Source organism: Zea mays, chromosome 7, assembly GCF_902167145.1.
Source record: "Zea mays cultivar B73 chromosome 7, Zm-B73-REFERENCE-NAM-5.0, whole genome shotgun sequence".
Taxonomy (NCBI): Eukaryota; Viridiplantae; Streptophyta; class Magnoliopsida; order Poales; family Poaceae; genus Zea; species Zea mays.
In genome coordinates this window covers 113,343,236-113,354,943 of record NC_050102.1, presented here as the reverse complement: position 1 = coordinate 113,354,943, position 11,708 = coordinate 113,343,236, and the positions used below count along the sequence as shown (strand labels likewise).

The following is an 11,708-nucleotide window of genomic DNA, read 5'->3' as shown; positions in this document are numbered from 1 at the left end:
ATCGGGGTGCTAACTTTCCTTTAACCCCGAATCGATTAACACCCTTCATTGGTGATACTTTCAGATACACATGATCTTCGACTTGAAAAACAAATGGCTGACATCGTTTATCCGCATAATTTTTCTGCCGGGCTTGAGCTTCTCTCAAATTATGTCTTATGCGTTGGACCTTTTCTTATGTTTCTTTGACGAAATCAGGCCTGAAAAACCACCGTTCTCCTGGTTCTAACCAATTTAAGGGTGTTCTGCATCGCCGTCCGTAGAGAGCTTCAAAAGGTGACATTTTAATACTCCCTTGGTAACTGTTATTATAAGAAAATTCTGCCTGCGGCAGACAATCATCCCACTTTTGTGGAAACTCCAGGACACAGGCTCGTGACATATCTTCCAGTATTTGATTTACCCTTTTGGTTTGTCCGCTCGTTTGAGGATGATAGGCCGAACTGTGGAGCAATTTAGTGTCCAAAGATTTGTGCAGCTCCTCCCAAAACTTGGATACAAATTGCAGTCCTCGATCCGACACTATTATCTTTGGAACTCCATGCAAGCTGAGAATACGAGCAATGTAATGTAATTGAGGATGACATAATTTATGCTTCCACGGTAATGAGAAAACATAAAGCAAAAGCTTTGAAATAGTATTGTAGTCTCTTGTTTATAGAAAATCTTCTCTTATCCATGACTTGTTTGTACAAGTTCGAGACCTTTTAAATGTATTATCGCACTTCAGTAAATTTATAGTTATGTATATCTACCGAACCATATAAAGAAATTTACATCCGTACTACCGAATTTTCTATTACTCCCTCCGTCGTCCCAAAATATTTATCGTTTTAGTATTTTAATAGATTAATATAATACTTAATATATGTGTTATATATATATATATATCTAGATTTATTGTTATCTATTTGAATATAGGCATAAATGTCAAGTGCTAAGGCGATTGATGTTTTGGGTTTGAGGGAGTATATATTAATTAGCGTACGAAAATTTTGACTAACACTACCGTATATTCAAAATACCGGGCCTTTGACTATGCTACTACCTTTTGGTCACAGGATTGGCCTCCGTACTGATCATAGTGCGCCAGTGATCACGCGCAATTGATAGCCCAGTGGCCCTATCTTCGCTTTTCCGTCCCGTTCTTTAATTTGAGTGTCTCTTCATTCACGCCCTGTTTAGAACATGCATGTTGACGCCTTTTGAGAGCGCCAAATACTCAAGAAGAACCGGCGGCGGTGCTCTCTGGTCAGGCGCGGACGGTCCGCGGCACAGAGCCGGACGGTCCGCGACCTGGCGCGAGGCGGCGGTGCTCACTGGTCAGACGCGGACGGTCCGCAGCACAGGGTCGGACGGTCCGCGACCTAGTGCAGGAGCTAGGATCCCCTGCCTGACGGCCGGACGGTCCGCGCTCTAGGGCCGGACGGTCCGCGCGTGCGCAGGGGCGGCGGAAGATCGCCAGCGGCGCCTGGATCTCGCTCCCGGGAGGGACCCCGTCGGGGAGGAGAGATCCTAGGAGTTGTCTAGGCTCGGGCAGGCCGACCTAAACTCCTCTAATCGACGTAGAGTCGAGGAGAGACAGAGAATTTGGGGATTGGAATACTAAACTAGGGCTAAACTAGAACTAGACTAGAACTACTCCTAATTGTGCTGGAAATAAATGCGGGATAAAAGTGGTATTGGTTCGATTGTTGGGGGTTCAATCGGCCGTAGCCCTTCATCTATATAAAGGGGGAGGTCTGGATCCGTTTCCAACTGTTTCCCGAGTTAATCCCGCGGTTTTAGGTAACAAATCCCGCGAGAAACTAGGAACCCTAACTGACTGTGCGCGCGCGCGGACCGTCCGCGCCACCACCGCGGACAGTCCGGACCGCGGACCGTCCGGCCTCGGGGCCGGACCGTCCGCACTGCTCTTTTTAGAGCTCAACATATGCCCCCCTGCCTTTTGGTGAAGGTTGACAAACCAAAAACATATGAACTAAACCTGATGTAGGTCACCGGCTTTTCGATATGGAGATTATTCAATAAAGCACCAATATAAAGGCCGTTTTGGATTGTATCTTTCTCGGCCATGACCATTTGATCAATGGATCAAAAGGAATAGAATGGAGGTGCCCCCTAGTCTGGATAGACGAAGGGACTATACATGTACCATGGATTCATCATCGTGCCATTCCATGTTTGAACAGGATAGTATACCGACGATGAGTAAATAGGTGGAAAGTACCCTGGTCTCATAGAATGAATAGGCGATGCTTGTTGTGTCGCCTTTCGGGTCGTTTTGTTTGACCGTTTTGTTTTAGCAGGTGACCGGGGTTTCTTTGTTGACCGATCACGTGGAACAGTCTTTTTGCTAGTATTTTTGGAGAGCAACTGATCAAAAGTAGGATCGGCTTTGATCAGCCGATTATATGTGCTTTGACCCTGCGTCTTTTTCCTTGCTTTGTGTAGAGGTTGACGCCTTTGGTCATAGGTGGACTGTCCGGCTGAGTTAGCCGGTCTGTTTGTCTGAGCACCGGATTGTCCGCACGTAGGTGCCGGACCATCTACGATGCTGGGGCTAGGCTGATGTGTTTGGTTTACTAACTGTGCCTGCCCCTCGGCGATTTTGAACCTTTTAGCCTTCTTGTCCAAAGCCTTTCGAGCAATCTCCTTTTGTGATATGCGAGGATTGCTGATGACGATGCCCTTGCCTTTGTCTTTATCGGCCATTTCGGGCCGAACCAAGACCTTTTTGCATGTGAGTTCTATTGTATTAACAGGAAAGGCTTGTGTGTCTACTTGCATCTCCTGAAAAGCCAATCGACCCTCATTTATGGCTGATTGTATCTGTCGACGAAAAACATTACAATCATTGGTGGCATGAGAAAAGGAATTATGCCACTTACAATAAGCACGCCTCTTTAATTCATCAGGAGGAGGAATAGTATGAGTTAATTTAATGTTGCCGTTTTTCAGTAACTCGTCAAATATTTTATCGCATTTGGCAACATTAAAAGTAAACTTAACTTCCTCTTGTCGATTCTTTCGAATCGACTATAAAGCAGAACACGCTGAAGGTTTAGCCTGTCCTGGCCAAACCAGTTCGGCGGTGTATACATCCGTGGATTCATCGTTTGAATTATCGTATCCCACTAGATGCATCTTATGGCTAGCCGATTTTGATGTTTCCTTACTTCGGCTTTCATAGGTCATAGCCCGCTGGTGTAAGTGCACTAGTGAAAAGAATTGGGTGCCATCTAATTTTTCTTTTAAGTAGGGTCGCAACCCATTGAAAGCTAGCCCTGTCAGTTGTTTTTCTGCGACATGAATCTGAAAGCATCGGTTTCTAGTGTCCCGGAATCTCCGGATATAGTCATTAACCGATTCTTCATGCCCCTGTCGGACTGAAGCTAAGTCAGCCAATTCTAACTCATGTTCTCCTGAGAAGAAGTGTTCATGAAATTTCTGCTCTAATTCTTCCCAAGAGTTAATAGAGTTTGGTGGCAAAGCTGCGTACCATGCAAATGCAGTATCAGTAAGGGACAACGAGAATAAACGAACGCGGTAGGCTTCCCCATCAGCCAATTCTCCCAAGTGTGCTATGAATTGGCTTATATGTTCGTGTGTGCTTTTCCCACTTTCACCAGAAAACTTAGAGAAGTCTGGTATTCTAGTTCCCTGTGGGTATGGCACGGTGTCGAATCGGTGGCTATAAGGCTTCCGATACGATTGCCCTGTACCTGACACACTAACACCGAGTTTGTCCCTGAACATCCCGGCTACCTCGTCTCTGACCCTCTCTGCCATGTCTGGCGACCATCCATTGAGTTTGTGGGTGGAGATTTCAGGTTGCCTGACATTACTCTGTTGGCTTTCCTCCCAGGTATGTTTGAGGTGTGTGTTAGGTGTCCTATTAATGTCACCAGCTCCTGCCCTATACCCCTCAGGCTCTCTTGTGGCCGAATAGTATTCAGCCCTATGTCCATGAGGTGGTATGGCATGATTATAATGTGTTGCTGGTGGGGCACCATAATGTTGCTGCGATGAATGTGGGAACTCTGCGTATTGCGCAGCTCTCGGCTCTGCGTATGCATATCTGGACGGTCCGGCGTAAGAGGCCGAATGGTCCGTGACCTGGCCAAATGGTCTGAAGGTATATCCGGATTGTCCAGCCGTATATGGTGCTACGTGGGTAGTCTCGTACCCAGACCGTCTGTCGTAAAGAACTGGACGGTCCGCGATCGGGCCGAATGGTCCAGGGTTGTACCCGGATGGATCGACCATATATGGCGTGACTTGGGCAGTCTGCGCATGGACTCGTGTAGAGTCGGATGGTCCAGCGTAATACGTCGGCCGATTCATGCCATATCCGGACGGTCCGGCGTAAGATGGCGGACGGTCCGCAACATATCCGGACGGTCCGGCGTGATGCACCGGACGGTCCGTGATGGGGCCGAAGTGTTCAGGGTTGTACCCTGATGGTCCGGCCATGTACGGTGCGACCTGAGTGTTTTGTGTGCGGGCCTGCATCTGGTCGGAGGGTCCGGCGAAATACGCCGGACGGTCCGCAGTATAACCGGACTGTCTGAGATGATGCTCGGACGGTCCGGTCGCGTCCAGTACCTGCCGCGTGCCTAGTGGTTGCGGCTGTGATGGTGACACGAAAGCGTGCATCGGCATACCATATGATGGCTGGGTCAAAGGTGACCCGTTTATAGCCGATGTGTTTGACGTGGGTGGCACTGTATTAGACTCTCGCGATGGAAAATTAGGAGCAGCTGATTTCTCGTATGCACGTAAATGCATTTTAATAGATTCATCTACATATTGCTTTAACTGATCTCCTCGTTGATCCATGAAAGTCGTAAGAGATAGATCTGGAGTACTTACAGCGGGACCCTGTAGTGGAGGTAGGAGAGATTCCATATCGATCTCCCCTTGACGGACGATCTTCTGGTGGCGATCCACCGTGAAGTGTGACAAGTACTTGTCCGCCGCCTCCTTGCGCCGTTCGGAGAGTTTATGCAGCAGTTCCGCCTCTTCCTTGTCGCGTTGTTCGTTCCATTGCCGCATCACCTCCTTCTCATCGCGCATTACGAGGTCTTCAAAGGGCCTTTGGTCATCAGCCGGGAGCGCCTCCATGGCCGGCTTGATGATGTTGGTAGTGGAGATCTTGGTGTGATCCTTAGAACCGGCCATTTATGGGCCGATTTTTAGCAGATCTAGACACCTATTCCCCAGCGGAGTCGCCAAAAAGTATGTTGACGCCTTTTGGGAGCGCCAAATACTCAAGAAGAACCAGCGGCGGTGCTCTCTGGTCAGGCGCGGATGGTCCGCGGCACAGAGCCGGACGGTCCGCGACTTGGCGCGAGGCGGCGGTGCTCACTGGTCAGACGCGGACGGTCCGCGGCACAGGGCCGGACGGTCCGCGACCTGGTGCAGGAGCTAGGATCCCCTGCCTGACGGCCGGACGGTCCGCGCCCTAGGGCCGGACGGTCCGCGCGTGCGCAGGGGCGACGGAAGATCGCCGGCGGCGCCTGGATCTCGCTTCTGGGAGGGACCCCGTCGGGGAGGAGAGATCCTAGGAGTTGTCTAGGCTCGGGCAGGCCGACCTAAACTCCTCTAATCGACGTAGAGTCGAGGAGAGACAAAGAATTTAGGGATTGGAATACTAAACTAGGGCTAAACTAGAACTAGACTAGAACTACTCCTAATTGTGCTGGAAATAAATGCGGGATAAAAGTGGTATTGGTTCGATTGTTGGGGGTTCAATCGGCCGTAGCCCTTCATCTATATAAAGGGGGAGGTCTGAATCCGTTTCCAACTGTTTCCCGAGTTAATCCCGCGGTTTTAGGTAACAAATCCCGCGAGAAACTAGGAACCCTAACTGACTCTGCGCGCGCGGACCGTCCGCGCCACCACCGCGGACAGTCCGGACCGTCCGCACTGCTCTTTTTAGAGCTCAACAATGCAGAGCAACAGTTAGATACTGAAATTAGTTATATATATATCTTTTAAACATCGTAGCATTGTTAGCTAACTCACATATAATAATTAGTTTATTAGCTGATTCAACCCAGTTAACAATTTGTTAGCCGGTTAAATACTAGCTAGCTCTAGCTTAGGAGTTTCAAACAGTGACTCAGTTGTTCGCCTTGTATCCCTATGACTTAAGTAACTAAACATGCATATTCATATATCTGAACTCACATGTTAGTTGAAACAATAATGTTTTTCCATTCCAATCACGTATATATAAAGCCATAAATTACATGTTATTACAAGGGTCAACTTGTGCGCGCTTTTATATATATAGACAGGAACAAAACACTAATGATGCTACAAAAGTGTGTCAACGTGTCATGGGCCATAGAATTGACCCCTTCCGAACTCGCCACGGACACAAATCCACGTCGATCGACACGCGGCCACCCTTTCGAGGCTGCCGTCAAGTGGACTGTGGGACAGAGCCCGCGCGCGCTTTCCATCTCAGACCCGCTGTTTGTTTCTCTGCATGGCATGATGAGGAGCACAAATGTCGGAGGCAACACGCGGCGGCCATCCAATGGGCCTACCGTGGAAGTGTCCAGAATAATATATATGAGGAGAAGCACCGCGAGCACGCATGCACACAGCACTGCACAGCCGCGTCTCTCTCGTCTCGATCTCCAAAGTAACATGCACAATCTAGCTACGTACCCCTGCGTCACGGTAAACTAAGGGGCTGTTTGGTTTGTGGCTAAATGTGTCACACTTTACTTAAGGTTAGTCGTTTGAATTGAAGAACTAACCTTAGGCAGAAAAGTTAGGCAAAGTGTGGCAAGTTAGCCATCAAACCAAACATGCCCTAAATAATGCTTGCTGAGTTTATATGGAATCTGTAGTAACCCACGCACTTTCGTTCTTCTAAGAGCTAGTTTGACGATCTTATTTTTACAAGAGATTTTCATTTTCTAAAAAGAAATTAATTTATATTTTTGGTAAAATAGAAATCGTTTAGAAAAATAGGGTTGCCGAATTAGTCCTAAGATTTTCTTTCCTGATCAAACGGCACCGAGGAAAGAGGATCATAGGAAACGGCGTTATCCCGTTTGGATCATTAGTTTGGATCATTAGAATTGAATTCCATTCTAATAATATTAATTTAACCATATACCAGTTAAGATAATTCATTTTATGCAAAATATAGCTGTATACTATTTTTAACAAAATGTTGGAGATATTTATCTGCTATATTTTTAGTATAGATGAGCGAGTCGAAGAGCGTTCTATAAGTTACAGAGTAAAAACAAATTCTACACTAATACATAAAATCATTTTTATCCTCCACCCATGAATTTGAAATAGTCTTATATCTGAACTTTGTAAAGTGGTGGAATATCATACTCAAAGCTAAACAAGTTACTTTATTAGCCGTGAATTTCAATTTCCTTAAATTTAGAAAATTGGGGTTACCAAACTGGCCCTAGTATTTCCTTTCCAGATCGAACGAATTCAAGTCTCTATCAGGGTTGAATAACAGCAGCAGCCAGCAGCACGCCTGCAGCGGGTCAAATTAAAGGGTAATATGAGAACCACCGGAACGCCTTGATTTCTAGTAGAAATTAGACATTCGGTACAAAGTGGCCTGGCTTTATTATTCCCATTTTCAACGTACGTAGAGGGGTCTTGCATTGTCCAATAAACAATCCACGGAAGGGTTCTCCAATGCCAAACAGCACTGGCAGATTGCTAACGAACATTTTTTTTTCTCTCCAACTGTTCCTTTGCAAGTTGTGGTCGGCCCGGCCAAAGGTTTTAGAAAACCAAGAAACCGGGCGTGCAACCACTTTCATCTCTTTCTCTTGCTTATTTTCAACGGCCGTGAGTGCTCTGGTCTGTGCAACGCGAACTGCTCGATCGTAGGCCGGGGATGACGTATTAATTAACTACATCTAATCTAATGACGATCGAGGAAGAAGTAGATCATCTCAGCGCCTCAGAACAGCTCGACCCTGCCGTCGTTGTTCCATGCCTCCAGCTGGTGATCGAACAGAGCGTTGTTCCTCTGGTAGGCGAGGAAGGGGTTGTCGTCCTCGAACTCCCACGGCGTCGTGGCCAGGCCGGGCACCACGTCGTCGTCCAGCCACATGGACTCAGGCCACTCCACCATCTGCAGCGGCCGCTCGCCGTCGGCGACGCTGCTTCCACCAGCTCCGCTCGACGACGGCGCTGTGACGACGGAGGCCGAGTGAGACGACCGGGACGCGGAGGAGGAGGAGGAGGGCGAAGAAGAGTCGTCGGGAGAATAAGCCGCGGGTGGGAAGTCGTCGATGTCGTCAAGGAGGTGCGCCAGCATCTCCTCCTCGTCGGTAAAGAACGGCGCCGTCTCGTGCCCGATAATCGGCGTAGCTGCTGCCATCATGACCGCGTCGGCCTTCTCCCCCTCCTCCTCGGGCGACCCGCCCGTGTCCTGCTCCTGCTGAGTCGGAGGAGGAGCTGCTGGCTGTGGGTGGAGGGGCTTGTGGGTGGCAGGGTCGATGCCCATCTTCCTCAGCTTCTTCTTGATGTGCGTGTTCCAGTGGTTCTTGATCTCGTTGTCCGTGCGTCCCGGCAGGTGCGACGCGATCTTGGACCACCGGTTGCCCAGCTGCGCGTGCAGGTCGATCACCGTCGTCTCCTCCTCCGACGACAGCAGCCCGCGCTTGAGGTCCGGGCGCAGGTAGTTGGTCCACCGAAGCCTGCAGCTCTTTCCGCACCGCAGTAGCCCTGCCCATTATACAGAGAGAGAGAAAGTGGGTTCATCGTCATGTCGTTGGCGTCTTAGCGTGCATGGAAGCCTAATAGTATGAGCCAAATTAATTAACACGATGGAAGCGGGATGGTCAGTCAGGCACGCTCACTCACCGGCAAGCTTGGGCACGGCGCGCCAGCAGCACTGGCCGTTGGTGAGGAGGAAGGTGACGAGCTTCTCGTCCTCCTCCGCCGACCACGGGCCCTTCTTCAGCCCCACCTTGTCGCAGCACGGTTGCCTCCCCATTGCTCAGTTGGTTTAGTTGTAAAGAAACGCTCAGAGAGAAGCAAGCAGATCGCCAAAGCTGGCCGTAGCTAGCTTTGCTTTGATGTGGCTAGGCAAGCTAACTTGGCGGTGCAGAGGGAAAGGCCATTGCCACCTTCCTTTATAAAGGACGAGGAAGGAGAAAGACGACGACGCCCGCGGCGAAATCAGGTAATGACTAGCGAGCTAGCAAGTGGATGCGGTCCTTTGTCCAGGACGGAATACGCGTGTCTCCTGGATGGCCGGCCCCACGGTGTAGGTCGTGTTGCGCTTGGCCTGGTTGCTTCGCTGCTCGCGGGTCCCTTTCGCTTGCTTTGCACGGGCTGCTACGTGAAGCGGCTTCCATTTGCGCTTTTGTTTACTAGAAAAAGAGGCGCGCTTCGCGGCGCCCTACCTACATTAGCCGAATGCATTAATAAACTTAATTTAGTGCGATTCAAAGTAGACACATAAAATAGACCGGTTTGGTATGAACAAATGGCAAAGTTCTTTAAAAAAATAGAAGTACAATGCAAATGAATGATAATTTTACCATGGGAAACTCAAGCATGCCAGACTAATCTAACTCAGCAAAGCACGTCACAGTTTGCTGCAATGTAGAGTAAGATGCTCAGCTGAATTCTAACGTTTCATTTTTAGTGGAGCACTTCTTCGAGCTTGAAATCCACGTATATCACGACGAGCTGCCGCACGACATAGAATTAATTAAATCTCAAAACCATCGAATCGCAAGGCAAAGGGAGTAGAATCTGTACTGAAGCAGGCACCTGCAGGCTGCAGCTACACGCCTGCAACTTCTTCTGGAACTGGATGTTCACCATTTGCGGCTGTACACTTGAGCCCCATCAGACCTGAAACCAAATCGTAGATTTTAAAAACTCTGACCTTCTAGCTTCAACTAATTCAACAAAGAATAAAAGCGATGAGCAATTGTCACTAACTGTCGGCAGGTGTCAAGGTTGTTGTCGTGCAGGGCCGTGACACCGTTGCCAGCCCTGTAGGAACTAACGCTCCACGCGGCCGTCTTCGCCATATCTCGCATGTCCGCATCCACAGTCAGCTTCGGGCTCCCCTTCAGTCGCCCAACGCCTGGTGCCCCCGCTGCTACTGGGGTCATCGGTCGCCGCCTCCTCCTCAGCGCCATATTCCATCGAACCAATGCAACGGGAGGAATTAGAGAAGCAGTGAAGCACACTCACCACGGCAAACTCAGAGTCTTGGACCGTCAGATAGGATAGGGCGAGAGACGGTGTGAAGGGAATCGGGACTGGGTGGCGCTTGACGGCTTGGAGCTGTGCCTGAAGAAGGCGAGAGCTGGGTGTACCTGGAAGAAGGCGACGCTGTGGAACAGGATCTGGGGAACATGGCGATGGCCTGCGCCACCTCGCCCGGGCTGGCCTCCTTGCGACGGCGGAGGCTGTGGCGGTGGGAGGAGCTCTAGGCGGGCCATGAAAGCGTCGTGGTCAGGGCGCGTATGGTGCCTCAATCGCCGCGCTGCCAGGAGGACGCCCGCGATGCTTAGGCCAAGCAGTACCAGAGGTTAGCGGCGGACCCTGAGGATGCCATGGTCGATGGGACGGGCTGGGCTCGTCTACTCCGCGCGGGCAAGGGGGGATTCGAGGGCTAGGCCGGGTTTTAGCACGATGCTTGGGGGTTTTGAGGTGAGTGTACATGTGCAGAGGAGGAGGATGGATGGCGGGGGCTGGAAGAGGAAGTCGAGGCGGCGTGAGAAGAGGCCGTGCGGTGGATGGATAATACCCAGGCGCTTGGTTTTCTCGCAGACCTAAAACTATGACCATGTCGGGCAGCACGCTGGACACCATCGAGCCATGCGACGTTGTCCTCGGTGAGGACGGTCACTGCTCATGACCATGCGGGGCACTGTCGAGCCGTGCGATGTTGTCCTCGGCGAGGACGGTCACTGCTCCCATCCCGCGTGTAGCTCGACCAAGAACAACGAACAAAGGCGTGGTTTCTCGCTGCATCATGGGGCCGAATGGAAAGTGCAGGCGAGACTGGAGGGATCCCGTCACGCGGCCGAAGCACGCTCGCTAGCGCGAAGCGCGGGCGTGCGCCCAAAAGGGGTCAAGTTTTAATAGAAAAGATTTGGTTGGACATAGTTTTCTAAGTTTTGTTTGTTGGATGGGGGCGAGATAATATATGTTAGTTTCAGTATATAAGGATATGTTTGGTTTAAGGTCAAAATATAATGAGTTGTGGTCATCCTTGATTTGGGGTAGGGTCATCTCTAATAGTCACCATTTTTTGTGGATGGAACTGACTTAGTTTTGTTTGGATGGTCACTGGTTGATGGAACCAACTCAGTTTTAGCTTCACGAATGTTGTTGTCTGTTCAGCAAATGGTGATCAACTATCACCTTTTCTGTTTGTGAATAATACAAGATGACCTAGTATTTCATGCAGAACACAATATTACAATATAGTAATAAAAAAATTGAGCATACACCATTACAAAACAACGTTTCAAAACAATATTTCAAAACAGTACTTCAATGTTTGAAGCAAGTCAGGTGGTAGGTCACCTAAACCAGTCTTCTCAATAGCCATTGCAAGCCTTTCAACACCATCTTTGAATGCTCGAATCAGCCCTGCCTCTTCATTACTAGTAACCTTTCCCTTCTTCCTAGATCTAGGAGCTGAGGATGAAGTCCCAATACCATCTGTA

At 49.5% G+C, this 11,708-nt stretch overlaps 2 protein-coding genes across 2 annotated transcripts; one reads left to right on the top strand and one right to left on the bottom strand.

The window, feature by feature from the left end:
* Positions 1 to 7,540: 7,540 nt before the first annotated feature.
* On the bottom strand, positions 7,541 to 10,788 carry LOC103632720 (transcription factor MYB20). Its single transcript, XM_008654463.3, has 5 exons — positions 9,964 to 10,788; positions 9,790 to 9,873; positions 9,555 to 9,705; positions 8,872 to 9,416; positions 7,541 to 8,733 (listed from the first exon to the last, which is right to left on the bottom strand). The coding sequence occupies exons 4-5, from the start codon at positions 9,002 to 9,004 to the stop codon at positions 7,964 to 7,966; spliced, it is 903 nt and encodes a 300-aa protein (XP_008652685.1). The 5' UTR covers positions 9,005 to 9,416; positions 9,555 to 9,705; positions 9,790 to 9,873; positions 9,964 to 10,788; the 3' UTR covers positions 7,541 to 7,963.
* Positions 9,197 to 9,622, top strand: LOC111589758 (uncharacterized). The gene is made up of 2 exons (XM_023300650.2): positions 9,197 to 9,411; positions 9,550 to 9,622. Exons 1-2 carry the CDS (start codon positions 9,197 to 9,199, stop codon positions 9,620 to 9,622), a joined length of 288 nt encoding a protein of 95 aa, XP_023156418.1.
* Positions 10,789 to 11,708: the final 920 nt, after the last annotated feature.